Consider the following 19,856-nt stretch of genomic DNA (forward strand, 5'->3'; position numbering starts at 1 on the left):
TTGGGTTGATGGGCAAGCTTGCTGCAGCAATTGTGGTCACCAAGGGGCTTCCCTGGGCATGGAGGCTGCTGCCTGCCAGCTCTTCCACCCAGGAAGAGCTTGGAAAGGGGCTTGTCAAGAGAAGTGTAGCTGATTCCCTCTGGTGGGATCCAGCAGCTGGGAAACAATTGCCTTTCTGGTCAGTGCACATAGGCTGGACCAGATGGCTGCAGCCCAGCTGCCTTGGGGAGCTTTTCTCTGGATGTGGCTGGTGGGAGGGGTGTCCTTGTAGGGTGCTCCCCCAGAGATGGGCAGTGGCCAGGCAGGGTGAGTAACACCAGCTGCTCTCCCTCTGCTTTGCAGGTTCCCATCGTCTGCACTAAGGAGGGCTTGTGGACAGAGGAGTTCAAACTGTGTGAGAGCTTGCAGGGCACCTGTCCACCACCCCCGGAGCTGAACTTCGTGGAGTACAAGTGTGAGCAGGGGCATGGCATAGGTGAGGGCAGATGAAAACCAAACAGAAAACCAAACTTTCTGTTGACTCAGTCATCTCAGAGAGTTGACAGTCACAACAGACTATAGATAGACTCTTCCTGTACCGATTCCCACTTAACAGAAAAAAAAAAATCCTGTTTTCTCTTCCATGATCTTTATAAACACAGAGCCAGGAAGGTTTTACCCTTGTGCTCACCCTGCTTGCACTCTTGGGCAAGACCCAAATCTAAAGCTGTCTCCAGCATTAAGCATCTCTCTTTTCAGAAGCAGCAGGGATTGTGTTTAGGGCAAACCCAGCTCTTTGCACATTTTCCTGATCTGTAGCCCTCCACCTTTCATGAGGTCTCTCCACTTGCTACCACTGCTGCTGTTTGTAGGGTTAATGTGACAAGTCCTAGATAAAAGCCATAAAAGCTGCAGTGACAATTGAGTGTAACAGGGCACTTTCACCAGAGGAGGGACCGCATCATCCATTTCTGTCTGCAGGTCCTGGTTGCTTTGTGCTTTCAGGAAAACCTGCAACACTCAGCCATGGTTGTTGCATCTGGTCTTGCATCCCACTGGGCAGGATGCTTGAGCTCAGCCCATATTACTCTGAAGCAAACCAGTCATGCCAGTCTGGTCAAACCAGGCTGAGGACAGTCTAATGTCAGGGACTACTGAGGTTAAGCTCAGGACAGACCTGATGTGAGGCTAGGATTAGAACTGGGATCCCACTTGTTTTTCTAAGTTGGCTTTTGCAGCTTTTCTTCCTCCTGAGTCATGGGAAGGCAGTGGGGATTCTCTGTGGTAGAAAAATTAGAGAGACACTTCTTAACAGGTCAGTAAACATTGTATAACATCCAGGCCAGACTTATTTTCATGCTGGATACCATGTTCTGCCAACAAGGTTGGAATCTTTCTCTTAGGTTGTGTTAAGTTTTCCTTTCATCTGGGAGAGGAGAATTGGGCACAACTCCTGTAGGCTCTTGGATAATTCAGGATTTTGGGGAGGAATTGCTGTCCCAGGCAGGGAGGAGAAGGGTCCCCTCTACATCTGTCTTTACCATCAGTGGTGACCTTCTACAGGACATTGATGCCTGGCTCCAGGTAAGGTCCTCAAGGCTCTCCCTCCTCCCACAGGTGCTGTGTGCATTCCTTCCTGTATCATTCCTCCCAGTGACCCCGTCATACTGCCCAAAAACGTCACTGCTGAGACAATGGATCACCGGCTGCAGCCCACCAGAGTCCAGGTAAAAGGGGGGATGAATTCTTCTAGCAGGGGAATTGCTGGCAGCATAGAGATGGAACCTCCCTCCCTCTCCATCTGGTTTTAACCCAAAATCTCTGCCTCAGGTGAAGAAGGGTAAGACTTGTAAAGACAAGCAGTGGAGGCTCTCGTAAACCAAAGTTCTGCACAGTTATCAGCTCCCAAGCCAGCTTTCAAGGAATTGCATGATACCACAATATATGAAGTTTTAATGCAAGAATCCCACTGATTTTTCAGGATGTGCTGTGTGCCTGAACCTGTTAAGCTACTGTTTATTGTCAGCCAGTGTGCTGGGAGAGCAAAAGCTGCCTCTGGCACAGTGTAAGCCTGGGTCCCCACTTACCTGGCAGCAGAGATGCAATCCTAGGCAGGCATTTCCCTGCCAAGGAAGAGGCAGGGCACTGTCAGCTGAAAGGTGTCTCCAGCTGCCAGGACCTGCTGGCCGGCTGGGTGCCTCTGCTGCTGGAACGGGGGAGCCTTTTCCTCCCCACTTCTTACTCATTTTGTAGGCAAAGCAGCTCAAATAGCTCGAATATTTTGGATCCTCGTGGCACGACTTCACCAAAAAGCCGCTCTGCCGGGGTAATATTTCTTAAAATAAAAACGAGATGTATGAGGAAGGAGGTGGAACAAAGAAAAGCAAACAGTCTTCCCAGGAGCCAGTGCTCCTATCCAAATGCTTTTCCCTCCTCCTGGGAAGCCACAGGAGGCCCAGCATCGTGCCTGTGGATACTACTGTGCATTGCCTTGAATCAGAACCCACGGTGGGCGGCTGCTGGGGGGTGAGGATGCCTGGGGCATGTGGGATGGTTAAGCACGAGCCTTGGAAGGAGTCCTTGCCTTTGAGGGATCGCATGGCTTGGCCCGTTGCAGTGGTGTTCGGCTTCCCTTTCACCACCACTGCAGGCTTTCGTGCAAGGGAGGCATTTTGCAGAGAGGAGGAGGAGGGAGAGGAGACACTATTTTAAGAAGGAGCTCTGTCCTTTGCCAGGAGCTCTCTCCCTAGACCATCTTGTTTTCCTCTCTGTCCTGGCTTCTGTCTCCGCTCCCCGCTTGGCTCCCCCAAGCCTCCAACAGTTTGCTGTTCCCGGGGGCTGCCATGCTCCATGAGATGGAGAGGATAGGGCAAACAACACAGGGAACTGCACAGACCACTCAGAGAAGGCACAGTCCTGTTTTGCTTTCAGCTCTGATTCATTGCATCCCACAGCTAAGCAGGTTTGTCTCTCTGCCCTTATTTCCCAGCCTGGAATACGAGTATACTAATATGAGTATGCTAAAATGGCATCTGAGTTGCACAACAACCACATACAAAGCAGCTCCATGGGGTTGGGATGCACACATCCTCTTGGCTGAGCAGGATCTGGTGGGCTCTGGAATTCCCCAGACTTTGTCCCATTAAGCTGGCTCTCTCTGGGGCTGGCTGAGGAGGGCCAGGGCCCCATCCTGCTCCACTCTCATCACAGTCTCGACCAAAGATGCTGCAGAAGGACCTGTGTGGGCAGAGCTGCCCCATCCCTAGCTGCCATGCTGCCTCGGAATGCTGGAGCCAGTCTTCCTGCCCTTGAACATATCAAACAAGGCTGGGAGCAAATGCACCTACCCACCTCTGTGCAATTCCCTTGCTGTGAAGGGCATCCTAGGACACTTTCACAGGCCAGATGCTGTTTTATGGGGCCTCAGATTTCAAAGCCTGCCTGAGCTTTACAAGGAGGAAATTGCATGTGCGGTGGGGCTTTTCTTCCCCTTGTGTAATCATGAGTGTTCCCCACAAACCCCAGCTAAATGAGCAGTGTAGTGTGTTCCAGGGCCGGGAAACTGAGCCCTTCACATCTCGCTCTTGTGTCCATCTGGCTGCAACAGCTGAGTTTGTAAATACCAGGGAGAACCTCAGAGTGACCATCAGCCTGGTGTATCTACTTCAAGTCAGATCTGGGGAGATGAGTCCTCCCTCCCAGGATGCAGTTTTCAGAGCTTGAGCAGGGATCAGTGAGACAATTGTAGGCACTAAGTGATGACCAGCTGGTGAATTTAGCATCACACAGAGATATGATGGTAGATTCCAGCCTCTTGTGTCTGCTTACCCCCAGCAGCAGCTCCTGGTCAAGTCAGACATAATGGTGGCACTGCCACCCAAACCCACTTCTCAGATAGTCCCTGTCCTTTCCCTTTGTCCTCTTCCAGTTTTGTATCATTATAGAAACATAGAACCACTAAGGCTGGAAAAAACTTCTAGGATCAGCAAGTCCAACCAGTATACATCTCCATACACACACACACACACACACACACACACACACACACACACACACACACACGTGTGTGTGTATATCTGGCCTCTGCCTTGAACAATGTGCCCTTGTCTGTGGGTTCCTGCAGCTACCCTGGGTTTGCTGGGCCTCAGCAGGTGCCAGGAGGGTCCTGGGGGTGTCACTGCTGTTCTGCCCCACAGTGAGTAATGCAGTGCTGCAGGAGACCCTGTAGCTCCAGAAAGCACTGCTGGCTGTTTCCCTGCCTCATCCACCTCACCTGCTGTCTTCTCCTCCTCTCCCAGAACATCGTGTGCACGGGCAGGCTGCGGTGGTATCCAGACCCCTCTGTCATTCACTGCATCCAGTCGTGTGAGGTAAGCTCTCCCTGTCCCCAGCACAAACTGCCTGCTCCTTGAGAGCTCCTGCCAGTGAAGACCTGCTCCAGCACAAACCAGACAGCTTGGACCTTATGTTTGCTCCGAGCTGAGCTTGCTGGATGAGTGGAGATAGCAGAGGAAGCATCCTTGGGTAGAGTCCCCACAGCCAGGATGGTGCTGGGGAGCAAGAGCTTCACAATAACCCATTTCCTTCCTTGCCTGCTTCTTTTTGGCCAGCCCGGGCAGAATATTCTAGCAAAAGGATTTCACTGGCAAGGGGTATCCCCCAAAAGCCTGAGCTGACTCCAAGCTGGAATGTTTCCCTAACCAGAACTGCAGTTCTAGAGTAACATGGGTCCAGAAAAGCCCTGTGTGACTCACCTGTCCAAATCAAACAATCAGGATTTCCAGCCTTGTATATGCAAAACAAACTGCTTCTGAAGAATCTGCAGACAAAGAATTCCTTGCAGAAATTGGTTAGCCACTCATTTAGCTTTGAATAATGACCAGGCAGGAGAAAATCATAGGCAGCCTGGAGTCAGTTCACAAAGGAAATTAAAAATAGGCAGTCTTTGTCAAGCACTAGTTGTTATTATGATTGAGGATAAAAGGAAAAAGGGGGGAAATTTTGGAATCTTGTATGCTGAAAATTTGGGATTTTTACCAAAAAGGAAAATGTAAATGGAGTTTGCACTCCAAAAATAGCTTTGGGGTTTGCTGATTGTATTTTTTTCTTGTGCTCATTTCAATGCGAATGATTGCTTTTCCTCGCTGGTTCTGCTGAGCTCAGCTCTTTGTGGACTGGAGTGTGGGGGAAAGGGCAATGTTGCAGGGGGCACGTCCCCAGGAAGGAAACTTCATGGTCTACAGAAGGTGCAGCAATTATTTCCCAAATTTGATGCCTCTGTTGTGCCTGTCTACTGTGAGACACAGGCAGAAAGAGTAGGGGAATGAGGTGCTGTGTGCTAGAGAGGTGTTTGGTGATTGAGTACCAGAAGTTAGTGATCCTCTGACATTTTGGGAGTTCTGTGTCTTCTAAACCACATCTTTTAGCACAAATCTCGGGTAATGTGTTTGAAATGGGATGGCTTAAGTGGAAGAGCAGACCAGATGGTTGAGTGATTGTCTCTGTGGTGGTTCTGCTAGCAAGGGAGAATTTCTTGTGCTCTCTGGGACTAGGTCCATTCAACAAAGAAGCCAATGGAGTGTGAGGTGTTTCTTCTTTCCTTCCTGTGCAGCTCAGGTAACATAAAGCTGACACAATTGTGAGGCCTCTCTCTTAGGCTCAGGTACACCAGACTGACCCTAGTGTGTCCTTCTCTGTGGTTCCTGTGCTTCACCTTGGGTCTGTGTTCAGGGAGAGATCCCATATGGAATGATGAAAAGTGCCAGTTTGGATGTGTGTGTGAGAGACAGACACACTGAGTACCTGAAGTCCCAGTGTAAGTCATTGTGCTCTCATCAACCACCCAATCATGTTCACAGCCAACATGAGTTCTTTCTGTTCCTATTTGCTTGTCACCCTCCTTTACTCTTAGAAAGCAGTCCCGGGCAGGACTCTTGGCACAAAGGAGGTTAACCAAGCCAAAATCTTGCGTGTCCCACCAGAAGATGGAGAGATTCCATGTCCTTCATCACCCTTGTAGACTTTTAAAAGCTTTTTATGCTTTCAATTATTGTTTCATCAGGAATGACCAAGCAGTCAGTACATGTTCTTCCATCCCAGGTCTCACCAAAGCCCTCCATAAAGCTTCCTTGTGCTGGAAATGTGTCTTTTGATGGGACACAGGACTATATCTGTTGTTTCTGCAGTTGCATCAGTCTGGCAGTTCAGATATCCTGAGGTCAGCAAGTACACCCAGATCTTTCTCTTCCTCCTTTGTTTCCAGCTGATGAGCACCAAGCTAACTGCAGATGTTTTGCCATCAGTACAAGAGCTTGCCCTTCGATTTTATACAAGAGAATGTCATCTTGTTTCTCTGTCTAGTCCTTCAGGTCATCTAGCTATTTGTTAGATATCCTGATTCTCCTCTGTGGAACGGTGCCTTCTTCCTTGTTAGCAGTTGCATCAGGGCAGGCCTACTCTTAAGGTCACAGTCACTCACTGTAGCACTAATGAAGATTCATCCTCAGATAGTGTCTTTCACCCTTATGCTCTCCTTTTTGATACAGCTCTCAGCCTCCTCCTCATCCCTGTCTTCCTTCTCCTCACTTCTCATACATGTCTTGGTTTATTCTTTTCCATGTGTTTCCTCCTACAGTGTTGCAAGCTGTTAAGGTTGGACCAATAATTCAAATTTTCCTAGATAACTTCCCCCCCAACATGAATTTCATAGTAGTCATTGTCTTGCTGAAAAGAGTAACTCTTACTGAAAGTGCCTCAGAGTATTGCTCTGGGAGCTGCTGCAGGGAGATGTCACCAGTCTCCCATTCGACCACAGAATACCCTGAATGTTGTTTCTACCTCATCTGTGCTGATTTCCATCCTCATTCCTATTCCTCTCTGTCCTCCTCCTTGTGAAGAAAAAACTCTGCAGTTCTCAGAGACAGTTTCACTTCCCCCAGTCCCTTGTGGATACAGAGGCATCCCACAGCAGGAGCAGGGTAGAGAAAGAATATAACCTGTACTCTGTCCTCACTGCATGCTAGCCCCCCTCACCCACATGGTTCAGCTTCACTTGCCATGGGTCATATTAGTCCCAGGTTCCCTCTCATTTCATAGGACCCCCTCAATGGAGACTCCTCCTTTAAGAGCCCAGACTCTGCCATCCTTGGGCAGTGAAATGCTGTTCCCATGGGCTGTCCATGTCACCTCAGGTCTGAGTCACCCCTTGGAGATTCCATTGTCTCTCCATTGACTGCCAAGTGTGTGTTGGATCAGGAAGTTTTCTCTTCTGGATGCCACAGTGAGGGGAGCAACCCTACATAACAGAAATCCAGGCCACCTGGCAGCTCGTACTGTCTCTCTCTGGTGGAGTCACTTCAGGCCGGGGCATGGGAGCAGTAGCCAAGGCTCAACCTTCCCAGCTCCATCTGGAGCTCTGCCTCATATTGGAAAGTCCAGGTCACCATGCAGTGGCATTAGAGGGACTCTCCCTCCCTCCCTCCCTCCCTAAAGAGGGACTGCATCTTTATTCTCTGCTGGCAGCGGATCAGCCTGCCTGCTCATCTCTGCACTCCTCTCCCACCTCCCTTCTCTTTCCGTTAATCTGGTCATCCATCTGCCTCCCACTCCCTTGCTGTGCCTTGCCAAGTTCCCCAGTGCCGGAGCAGTGAGGCACGTACGTCAGGGAGGGAGGGAAGGAGGGAGGGAGGGATGCAAACCCTTCCAGGAGCCCGTCAGGAATTCAAGTTAGCGCTGAGCGCACTTTGCCTTCCGAGGGCCAGTGGAACATCTCGTCCCCTGCCATCAGTAGAAAAACAGATGGCGGCACCAAGGGAGGGGGCTTGGGGCTGTCAGGAGAGGTGAGTGGAGAGAAGAGAAAGCCCTCCTCCCCACCGTGGGTTGGGAGGAGGTGGTTTTGGTCCTGGTGGTGTGTTTGACTACCATGAGAGAGGTGTTTGCAGCATCTGGGTCACGTTCTCCTAAGCCGTCCCAAGGTGATCACCTCTGATGCATCATCCTCCTGTGCTCAAAAGCAAGTGAGACTGTTGACTTCAGAGGAAGAGACAGCATGTACAGAGACCCAGGTTGCTCCCTTGGACTGTTCCTGCCATGGTCCGAAGTAGTCTGTGCATGAGCTCCTCCTAGTCTGTGCAATGCCCTACACCTACACCCCTCTATCTCCCACCACAAGGGCTCCTGTGCTTCACACTGTAGATGTGGTTTAGGTGCAAAAGCTCACTCATTTCATCATCATTGTGTTTACCCAGTGTTATTCACAGGACGGGGTAACCACCACTGTCCTGCTCAAATGCACTCAGGGAAAGCTAGGCTGCTCTTGCAGTGACCAGAGTGAACTTGGGCAGCTTTTTTTGGGCAGCCAACACATTGTGCAACATGCTGGCCTCCTTCTCACCTCCAACTTCGTGTCATTATGTGCAGATAGCAAAGGGTTAATTGGAATGGACTTTGCTTGAGGTCTCTGCCTCATGCTCTGGATGAAGATGGGCAGAGAAAAGAACACTGTTGAAAGCATGAGCTGCTGGGAATTTATCAGGTCTGCCCTGCATGAGGACAAGGTCTCACTGCCCTCTTGTGTTGCTGGCCATGTTATCACAATCATAAAACATTATTCTGTTCTCTGTTTTGTGGTTTTCCTGAGGTATTACAATGGAAATTATTAAATAGGGACTGAAGTGTGTTTGTGGTTGCAAGTTGTTCCTGAGTCTCTTGATCCAACAGGTAGTGAAGGACCCTGAAGGATCCTTAGCTGTTCCCACCAGCATGCACAAAACCCTCACTTGGCACATCTGTGGCTTGTGTCCAGTATTTCTCAGTCAGAAATAACCCTTTGGAAGGCATATGCAATAAGGATGGTGGGAAGTGTCCCCTAAAATCTGCTGTTCTTTCATGTGATGGGAGACAGGGTGACACTTGTCCCCTGGGACAGAACTGCAGCTGGGCTGCAGCTGCCTCTGCTCCTCAGTATCAGTGGGGCTGGAGACCCTTGGTTCTCACTCATCCCAGACTTTTGTGGGTCTCTGATTTTGTACCATGGCAGAACTCAACACAGGAAACTGGTAAGAAATGTGATGCTGGCAGAATGCTCTGCTCCAGGAAAGATTGTCTTCTGTACTTCTGAGGCTTAAGGCAGTGAGGACCACAGGCACCCTAGCTGCACCAAGGAGACTCTCTAGAGCAGCTACAGCTGCGTGACCAGAATTTAGTCACCCTCTTGTGATTCACACATCTTTCTTGTCTCTTGGACCAGGCAGTGCTGTACCTTCCATCCTGTTTAATGCAGCTTGAACAGACAGTGGGGGGGTGGGGGGGTGCACCAGGAGCAAGGACTGCAAGTAGTGGTCACTTCTGCATCAGACCTGATCTCTGACTGGTGAGGGCAAAGCCCTTCATGCTAGGAAAGTGGAAGGCAAGGTGGGGAGCTCTTTACATACCTGCTGGGTACATTTTCATCCTGCTTTTGGCATGGGTGGTATGGGCTGCTCAGCATGGGATATAGCCTTCCAAAGGGGAAGGGATATAGCATCCAAGGGGGTGATCCCAAAGAAATCTATTCCTCTTCCAAAAATCTCAGCTGAGGTGTGCTTTTCCTAAACAGTGTCCCCTGCACACACATAGAGTGTGATTGTAGCAACATCATTTTACTAAGAGGCAAAACAGAGGGAAATAAAACAACCACAGAGGAAAGGACAAGGGACAGGTGCTGCTCCCCTACCTGCAGGGTCAGGTTCACAGGACCCCAGAAGATTGGGGGTCTTTTGGCATGGGTATGGCTTCAGCACCCAGACACACCATCAGTAGTGGGGGAGCCCCAAAGAGGTGTGAGCAGCCTCAGCTTCCCCAGCCACATTGTGCCAGCAGCCCTGTACTTGGGATGTGCTGACCCATGGCTGCTTCTCTGCCCTCTCCAGTTCAGGTGCCTTCCCCTTATCCCCATCCACATCCCACTTTCCCCCTCCCAGCAGTCACAGTCGTGCAGCCAGTGGCACAGACGGAGTGGAAAACCACTGAAAGCACCCGCTGAAATAAAAATCAATGAGTCGTTTCTGATAATAAACATCCCCAAGCACAGCCCAGCCAACTGCTCTTCCAACACGAATATTCATTCCCCTTCAGCTCCTTCATCCCTTGTACATTGTTTTTCTTTCTGTTTAAGATCTGTAACAAGAACTTGGCAGAAATCAGATACAAGTGGGTCAGGAGGCCCTTGTGGTTTTCAAGGCTTGTTTTCCATAACCCGTTCTATCCTGTAACATATTTTGCACAAATGGCTTGGCAGGATATCTAATCCATGCAGCAGGCGAGCCACTGAGGGCAGGATCGCAGGCTGGTGCTCATGGCACAGGAAGTCCTGCCTTCTCTTGTGTGTCCTTGTGAATGGTGAGCCACCATGCTTGCCAGGAGCACTATTGACACACAGCAACTTCCTCTGCTCCTCTCTCCCTGTTCTTTCCTGCTTCTGCTTCTCTTCTGTTAGCACTAGATCAGGGTGTAAAAAGGACAAGGCTGAGGAATTCACCATGAATCAGAGACACGGATGTTTAGATGGAAGCAAAGATCTGCTCTGATGTGGTGATCTACAGCAGCATTTCATCCCTTTCTTCCCTCTTGTCTCTTGGACTGTGCAAAGACCTTTCCAGATGGCTCTCTGCTGAGACATGAGGAAGAGTAGCATGACTGAGCAGCACAGTGCAGAGGGATATGAAACACATCCCCATTCAGGAGTTCAAAGTGCCACATGTTCACTTCGGCAGCAGAAGTGTGTCCAAGCCAAATCCTGGCCTGGGACACAGAAGCACTTTCAGGCACTGTGAAGGCAAGGACCTGCTCTCCCAGGATGGCCATTGACAGCAGCCTATGGAGCCTCTGTGCACTCCATCCCACTTACAGACACCAATCCTGCACAACTTCAGCACAGACTGGTTCAAATGGGCCCAGCTGTTTGCAGGAAACCCGTGTCCAGGGGACCCCAGTGTCCTGAAGAACACCTAGAGCTCCACAGCAAGACTGCTGGGAGGTGCTATGGCAGTACAGTGATGGTCCATGAGCTGAAATGAGACAGCAGGATGTCACAACCCTCCAGCCCACCACCTCTTCCCTGAGGTGTTCATTCAGGTACATGGAGAATTTTCTCAAGCACCAAGCCTCTGTTTCTGTAGTGAGACTTGGGAAGAAGACATTGGAGCTGGAGGAGATGTTTCTGGAGATCTGAGATGTGGTATAAACGATCTGCATGCTTAGCTGACGAATGGCTCAGGAACATCATCAGGCTCAGAAGCAGTTAGAATTCCTCTACTTTGCTTCCTGTCCTTGTCTGAGGTGATGGGGCAGGTCCATGATGTCTCCAACAAGCATGTACCTGCAAGGGATAGCTGCCACAGTTCAAAAGGAGCAGAGGGATGGCTCAGGGGACAGAAACTGGAAGACATAAAAATGGACAATGAAGCACTAAGTCTATAGGATTTTGTTTCTCTTCTTCAGGCCACTTGATCCCAGGTTCCTGTTTCCAAATTTCTAGAGGTCTCTTCCTCTGGGTAGTGCTCCCCCTGCTTCCCTTTACAATGGCACAGGTAGACCTTGCTTTCTGCTCAGGGTGGCTTAGGGCACAAAAACATCCCAAAAACTTTCTGAGCATAAGCCAAACCTGTTCCCTCTCTGTCCCTCTTTGTTTTTCAGAGCTGATTTCCTCCTTATGCCAAAGCACCTCCAAAAAGAGAGAAAGAAAGTGAATGTGCTTGGGGTGTCAAGGGGGGGAGGAAAAATAAAATAAAAGACACTGCAACAGAGAGAGGGCCAAGAAAAATACTTAATCCAAACAATGAACATTGTCATTTCCTCCCACAGTCTGCATTCCCAGTCAACTTCCCTGGGCAAGCAGGGAGAGCCAAGAATGACCGGGCTCTCTGCCTCACCAACGTGAATGTGTGTAAGGAAAGGGATGTGTCCTGGGGACACGGTGCTGTAGCATCACTTTAGCCAGCTCCTGTCACATCTCTGGCTTTAAGGACTGATACTTTTCTGCAGGGGAACAGTGGTTTGGAAGCATGTTGTAGGGACTGGGACAGGGATGGGAGGAGGAATTTTCAGGGACCCCATCTGGGGTGGTGGATGGTATAGAGGTTTTAAGTGAACCAGATGTTTAACAAGGCTTTGGGCACTCTTCAAGTCCTCCCAGGGACCTCCCAGAGCTTTTGGAAAGATTTTGCTAGTGACTGAGGTGGGGAGGAAGGGGAGACATCTGGCAGGGAGAAGCTGCCCTGTGCCTCTCCAAGGGCTACTGCAGCCTGTCCATACTTTCCTGTCCCCACACATCCTGCCTGTTCCTCCCTGCCACAGGCAGCACCTTCACCTGGGACACAGCTTCTCTTGCATGATTAAGACCCCTGCAGCTATAGCACTCTCCATCCCTGGGGCAACTCAGGTTCATGTCCCATGGTTCTGTGAAGCATGGTTTGGGCTGACATCCCCCTGCCACCAAAGGGATGGGGTTTCTAACTCATCTTCCCACCACTATTGACTCATCGGTCCCAGGAGCAGAATTACCAGTGGTGAAGCTGATGCACAAGGCATGAGTCTGAGGGCAGCAGCAGCAGCAGCTTGTCCAGGGCTGGTTCCTGCCCAAATGGTGGTTCCTCTGTTTCTCTGGGGCTGCTTTCAAAGTGACAGCTGAGGAGGGCAAAAACACATGCATCTTCTCAGCCATGTGGCTGAATTAGCATGCAAATGGTCTGAGCTTGATGCCCAGAATACCAATTCCCAAAGGGAAAAATGACACCAAAATTCATGCTGACCTAGAAGCTCCATGAAAGCAAACTATGCACCCTCCTTGGATGGATCAGCAGAGTCACAAAGCCCAGGAGCAGTCTGGGAGAAAGCATTTTGCTCCTTAAGGCTGGACTTGACTCCCTGAGACTGGACTCTAGCTTTTCAATGGCTGTGTACAGATAGAAACAACAAGCACTTTCCATCTCAGTGGGAGTCTTTCAGCTCCTCAGTTACACAGTTGGCCAGGTGAATGCTGATACATTTATATTTTTTTTTAAATTTTTTTCACCTTCCTCCAAAGCATCTAGAATGGGGCATGGCCAAAAGCAAGGTGCTGTGCCCTCAGGTGTGCTCAACCACAGCAAAACCTGCATTCCTGGAAAATAATGTGTATCAAACACCAGCAATGCAGTACTGAAATATGTCCAACCCTGATGTGATCTGTGATGGAGTCTTCATGATCCACCTCTCCCTCACCTGTTGCACCCTTCAGTGCTCTTTCACACTGAATTAAACTGTGTAAGGTGGATCTGAAGAAAAATGCCTGGACCCTGCTTGCCTCACTGATGGCACTGGGGACTCCTTGCTGGGCAGGACAAAAGCCCCAGGGATGGAGCCATCCTAGGGACTCTTCAAGGGTTGTGGAAAAATTCTGTGGACAGGCACTGCTCCCTGCATGACATCTCCCAGCATCCTTGAGAGAAACTCCACTCAGCATCCCACTCAGAGATGCTTCTGGCTGGGATGCACTGGGATCTAACTGGTCCTTTCTCGCATCCTTCCTTTGCCTGCAATATTTTTCCCTCTTTCATTCTTTTCCCCCTTTGATTTTTCTTTCTCTTTTCATCTGTGCCTGCTCCCAGCTTTGAGAGCCGGTGTTTTTTTAGCCTATTTCAATTGCCAAGCACTCGATTTGCCGTTACTATTTTTGTGGCGGCAGCGCGGGGCTCCAGCCCGGCAGTGCCAGATGCTGCACCTCCACGTGCTGCCACACGCCCCACTGGAGCTCCTGTCTGAACAAACAAGGAAGATGGATGGCCGAGCGAGCGGGAGATCCGCTGACACAGCCCATCTCCCTGGCTGCCTCGGTGGCACGCCTGGCCCAGCAGCTCCCCACCACTCAACACAGCGCAAAGCGGCTGCTGCGATTGCCTTATTCATTTTTTCCCTGTTTATAAGAGCCTTTTCAAGCAGCCCGCCACCCCCCTCCTCCCACTGGAGGATGGGTATTCTAGCAGCTGAAACCCAGCTGACCATTTCTCTGGATCACATCCATCACCTTCATGTGGCACAGCTGGGCATTGGTGTTTTCCTTTTTCTTGACAGCATCTTAAAACATCATCAGGTGTTTTTGTGAGTTTAAGACGTGAGCAAACCGCCTTCTCCCACCACTGGCGTTGCTTTCTGTAGAGCCACACATCTCAAGCACAAGCTGAACAGACTCTGTATGGGGTCTGCTCTCTCACATCACCTACCCTTAGCAGATTGCATTGCCTGTGTCCTCCTTTGCCATGATTCCTGCAAGGCCAAAATGAGACTGATGTAAGTACAAGGGCTCCTGTGCCCTCGAGGGTAACCGACACCTTACTTTGTATTTTCTGCATGCAAAGACAAAACCATGTGGAGGTTCTCAGTAAGGCAAAGGCACAGGAGTCACCATGTTCTCCAAACACTAGGCGAGGAGTGGGGACAGAAATCCCCAAACCCTGTGCCTGGCTCTCCCGAGCCTCAAGTCCAATTAGTCATTTTTTATTTTCCCTTCATGTGTTTTTCCAATGTAATTTGGAGCATGAGTTGTTAAGTTTCCCCAACAAGTGTTGCCATAGGAGCCTGTATTTGTTTAGGGTGGGGTAAGAGCTCCGTCTGGGTGAGAGGAGGGGGCAGTTAGCCCTGATAGGTGTAGTGAGAGATGGGGAGCCTCTCCTTCCCCATGCTGTCCCTGCCTCTGTCCTCCCCCCACCATGCACACAAGATCTGGAAATCGTTTTAGGCCTGTGCAGCCGGGATGGGCAAACCTCCCCATAATTGTATGGAAACTACCAAAGCGACGGGTGTTGTTTTGCCAGTGAGTCATGACACATGGAGCAAAGCTCAAGGAAAAACTCCACCGTGTGGAAGGCTACAAAAGCAAATCACACCCAGAAGAGCCTTCCCCTGCCAGCAGCCCTGGCCAGTCCCGACTGCATCCTGGTACCTGCCAGCCCCAACATCCCTGCCCTGGCCCTCCTGGTGCTCAAAGCTGCTTAGAGTCTGAGAAACCTTCTTTGATCACAATCATTTAAGACTCACCTGATGCTTTTTAGTGGAAGAGGAGTGTTAACACTGTTGCCTTGAAGAAATTGTACCCTGGTATCCTCTGGATGTGGTTTGTGACGGCATTTATTGGAGTCAAATCCCTTCTTGTTTTGGAGTGAGCTACCTAACTCGGCTGTTCCTCAATTTCCCTGCTGTAGGAAGGTGTGCTCTTTCTCTTGCTCTTCCAATATCTTCCAGGGTACTGCAATCTCTCTGTGGCTGCCTGAATTTGGCCTGTGGCCTGTGCTACTGATAGCAGAGACCAGACTTGGTGGTTTGCCATAATCCCTGCTGCTACTTCCTAAAGTGTTATTAGCCTGTGTTGAGACCATTTCTGTTCCTTTTGAGTCACAAGGACAAAAAGCCACACGGGTTCTCCGGTTTTGGCATGGTTTTTTCATGTGAATTACTGGTATTATCACCAGGCCCACATGTTGGCTTTGGCACAGTGGATGCAGGGCTGTTGCGGTGCAGTGACATTTTTCAGCAGGCTCTCATTCAGTTTAAGGGTGCTACATGTGAGTGTCCATCATCAAAGGCTGAGTCTGGGCATTTTTGGGATTTCTGGTTGTTGTTTGGGGCCATCCAGATCCAGTGAAATGGATCAGCTGCTTCCATGAGCAACAGGATAGCCAGGTTTCCACCAAGAGTCCTGTTCAGTCTGGAGAAGAGAAGCCTCTGTGGAGACCTTAAAGCACCTTCCAGGACTAAAAGGGGCTACACAAGGGTCAGGGAGGGACTTTTGGCAAGGGAATGGAGTGATAGGATAAGGGGTAGTGGCTTTAAACTGAAAGAGTGTAGGTTTAGACTAGATATTAGGAGGAAAATTTTGAGGGTGGTGGGACACAGGCACAGGTTGTTCAGAGGAATTGTGGCTGCCCCATTCCTGGAGATGTTCAAGACCAGATTGGACAGGGCTTGGACACCTGGTCTAGTGGAAGATGTCCCTGCCCATGGCAGGGGTGTTGGAATGAGATGGTCTTTAAGGCTCCTTCCAATCAAAACCATTCAATGATTCCAAGATTCTGATGGAAAGCATCCTGGAGGTCAGCCATGGTTGCTGGGCCAGTAAGTACAATCATAGAGCCTGAAGTGAAAGCAGCAGTTCATTACTAATCACTGTATGAAGAAATGGCTTCTCCATCCTGTAGCTGGTTCAGTGGCTGCTTGGCAGTGCTGGTGTAGATCTGTGATAAATAAACCTTGGCTGCTGACCGTTCCTGACACCTCCTTGTGAGTGCTTCCCATGCGTGGCGCTGGTCGCAGCCCTTGCACGGGAGAGTTCTTCAGCCATCGCTGGCTGCTTCTCAGCCCTAGCTGCTTCTTCTCTGATCAGATGACTCATGTAACTAAACAACAATAAACTGGTTTTATGAGTGGCTGCTCATGCCATTTAACACTTCTGATACAATTCCACGATCCTCTAGCTGCTGCCCTTGGAGCACCTGCTGCTCCATCCACCACCACCAGCTGGGATATCTGGTGCCCTTTGGCTTTGAAGGGGGGTTGTGTGTGGTGGAAGTGGGCCTTGCTGAGGACCTGGGACCTCTACTTTTGGGGGCAGCCTTATGCTTTTGAACAACCTTTCACAAAGCCTTCTTCCTCTGCCGTAGCCCTTCCAAGCAGATGGCTGGTGCGACACCATCAACAACCGGGCGTACTGCCAGTATGACGGCGGGGACTGCTGCTCCTCCACCCTGTCCTCCAGGAAGGTAAGAGAGCACCTCCCGTGGCCTTGGCCGGGATCTGTGGATTCAGGGGTGACTGCTAGCTATGTTCTTTGGTTTTGCTGGCTGTGGAACCGAGCCTGCAGTGTAACTCTCCCATGAACGGAGAACAAACGCACGGTTTTAAACCAAAGCCAGCTGAAGCTGATGGACAGCATCGCGCTGATTAAGAGCGGGGTTTGGACTCAGGCCAGTGTGATTGAAACCTCAGCCCAGCTCCCACTGAGGTTCATGGGATTTCCTCTCGTTTTGGGAAACGTGTCCCAAAGAAATGACTTCCATAGGACATAGTTCTAGACATGGTGAGTCAGAAGTCACCTTGTGTAATTGAGCTGTCTCAGGGGATTTTTGGTATGGTCCACTGGCATCTGCTACAAGTGATGTTTTCCTCCCTCTCTGAGGAGGGAAGGAGGGAAGAATAGTATAGAGGGAGCAACTTGGCATTGGGGTTGCACAGACCCTTTTTTGTCTCCCATCACAATCTTCCCTCCCACCTTACTTGCTATCCAGCACTCACAGCCCATTCTTCCTAATCATATCCAACAGCAAAACAAATCACAGGGCATGAAATAATTTCTCACTGCGAAAATATGTGAATTTGGATCTTCTCATCTTTGTTGTGGAGCTTGAATCATTTCTCCTTTCATCACGCATACATACACAGAGAAAAGGAAAAATAAAATCCTGGGAAGATCCACTTGAGATAGGAAAGAAGAGGCTTTACACCCAAGTGATGAGTGAAATCCCCACAACAATATCATGACATCTCGGAGCAAGGCATGGCCAAAATAAAGGATGGGTTCACAGTAGAAAGTGGGGGGGTTCAGTCCCATGGCTCCCAGACCCAGCTTGCATCCCCCACAGGTCCCAGATCTTCCACTCAACAAGCCTCCAGCACATCCCTGTTAAGGCAAATGAAGAAATACAGGGTTTAAACATCAAAAAAATCCCCAAAGCACTCCCGCCCTTCCTTTGCTGATCCAGTCTGTGAAAAATCAAATGTTTTCACAGTAAGAAAAACTTCTGGCTCTGAGCCTGGTGTGTATAAAACCTCTGAAGAAAACTGTTTTCTCGGCTCCCATGGCTCATTACCAGGCCACTGTCAACCAGGAGTCAGCTGCTCAGGGTATGCCCTCCCTCTTTTCTCTGCTACCAGCAGCTAAGGGGACACAAGCTTGCTCGGTCACATGCAGTTATTGTAGAGAAAGTAATGTGAAATGAGCCTCCCAACCTGCACGGGGTGTCTCAAAGCTGCACAGCTTGTGAGTGGCCCTAGATGAACCCACTGCCTGCCCCATGGAAGGCTGTTCCTGCTCACAGAGCCTCCATCCTGCCTGGCTTTCCTCAATCCACAATGCACAAGGACACTGCACCTACCTTGGCTTTTACATTGGGCAGTGTGCAGGTCAGCTTTGCAGTTGAGAGCTTGGTTGAGTTCCTCTAAGAGTGCAGAAGACAAGGCTATGTTATCTTTATGTTTTGCTGGAAGAGCCAGGAGTAGCTGACAGGTCCACAGGTTCAGATACGGATGAAGGGGGTTTTCTATTAGTAAAAAGTAAAACTTTGAAACTGATAGACCTAAGTAAAACTTTAATCTGGAGGTGCCTTACCACTGCCAGGCTTAGTCTGAATGTCTTATACCCATCAGGGGACACTTCTTCCCAGGGTTTGACATTTGGAGCACAAGATTCAACCTGACCATTGGCTGCAAAATTCAAAACACATTAACAAAAAGGAAAAGGCTAAGAACAAAACTCAGCTGGGGACAGGTTGTGTCTGAGCCCACTCCTCAGAGAGCACAGAGCCTGGCAGTGCCAACAACAGGGCAAGGCCCAAAATGTCTGTTTGTCCACAGCAGTGTGGAGAGGCCTTTTGGGGGAGCAGAGGGGTGTCCCAGGGCGGACCTGAGCTGTCTCTTTTGTTATAAATGATCAATGAGAGAGCCAAAACAATAAATGCGAAAGATTTTATTTTTGCGACCAAAATACGATCCTCAAAACCGACAGCCAAAGAGACAGCATCGATCCTGGGATCGGCGCTGGGTGAACCTAGATCCGACCTCTATCGCACTGGATCTCCCTCTGTTCACCAATGCACTTTCCAGCATGGGCTGTTTTATACAGTTTATTATGCCTGAGGAAGAGGTGCCCCGATTTCTTTTGTCACCCTGCATATGTATGAAGTTTCTTTTTACAGTGCAGGGCTGGACAATTGCTGTTTCCTGTGTAGTAGCAAGCGCTGATCATGTCAGGGGAAGTCGTGTATTCAGATGTATGTTTTTGACGACTTGATCGATGATACTTATGAAGTGCTGATCGTCCTTGGGTGTTCCCGGGTGGTTCTGGGGGAAGCCCATCTCTGCACCAACCATTTCTTTTATTTGTTAGTGAAGCATTCATTCCCGCTGCCACCAAGAGTTTGGCAACTTCGGTGCGGAAATCTGTCTCTGGGCAGTCCGCGGTCAGAGGCTCGCTGGGTGTTTAATTTCTCTTACAATTTTTATTTAATACATTTTTCCATCTAAGCATGAATTACTTTACATTACATATTACACTTTGCTCCCCCAGGTGATCCCGTTTGCCGCTGACTGCGACCAGGACGAGTGCACCTGCCGCGACCCGGCGGCCGAGGAGAACCAGTAGCGGCGCCATGAGGGCCTCTCTGGGTCAGGCAGCGCCGAGGGGCAGCGGCGGGGCCGTGGCAATGGCGGCGGCGGGGCGGCGGGAGCGTGACGGAGAGCCGGGCGGGGCATGGCGGCTGCGCTCGGAGGGAATGGCTCCAGGCCACCGAGGAGCACGGGAGGGCGGGCTTTGGCCCCCTCGCCGTCGCTGCTCCCTCCAGAAGCCACACGAGGCGCTCAGGCAGGGATCTGGGGCCGCCTCAGCCACATGCTGGGCTAGGGCCCGTCCATGCCGAGAGCCCGGGTGCTGCCATGGATGTGTGTCCTGGTGCAGCTCCTGGGTGTCTGTCCTTGTCACTATTCACCCCCCTCTGCTGTACAGACTTCTTTTAGCAAGGTCGAGGTAGTTGTGATCTTTCTGCACATATTTAAACTTAATTATATCTATATACATATATATAATATATATATAT

At 50.1% G+C, this 19,856-nt stretch overlaps 1 protein-coding gene across 1 annotated transcript in view; it reads left to right on the forward strand.

Annotated features, from left to right (window-relative positions):
• The window catches only part of PAPPA2 (pappalysin 2), an 89,124-nt gene extending 69,688 nt beyond the window's left edge, over positions 1 to 19,436 (forward strand). The window contains exons 18-22 of the mRNA XM_059854850.1: positions 343 to 475; positions 1,597 to 1,706; positions 4,278 to 4,349; positions 16,650 to 16,748; positions 19,331 to 19,436. Of these exons, the coding sequence (XP_059710833.1) occupies positions 343 to 475; positions 1,597 to 1,706; positions 4,278 to 4,349; positions 16,650 to 16,748; positions 19,331 to 19,405 (489 nt within the window). The 3' untranslated portion in view covers positions 19,406 to 19,436. The remainder of the gene's footprint in view (positions 1 to 342; positions 476 to 1,596; positions 1,707 to 4,277; positions 4,350 to 16,649; positions 16,749 to 19,330) is intronic.
• The last annotated feature ends 420 nt before the right edge of the window (positions 19,437 to 19,856 follow it).

The sequence above is a fragment of the Haemorhous mexicanus genome, chromosome 9 (assembly GCF_027477595.1).
Source record: "Haemorhous mexicanus isolate bHaeMex1 chromosome 9, bHaeMex1.pri, whole genome shotgun sequence".
Lineage (NCBI taxonomy): Eukaryota > Metazoa > Chordata > Aves > Passeriformes > Fringillidae > Haemorhous > Haemorhous mexicanus.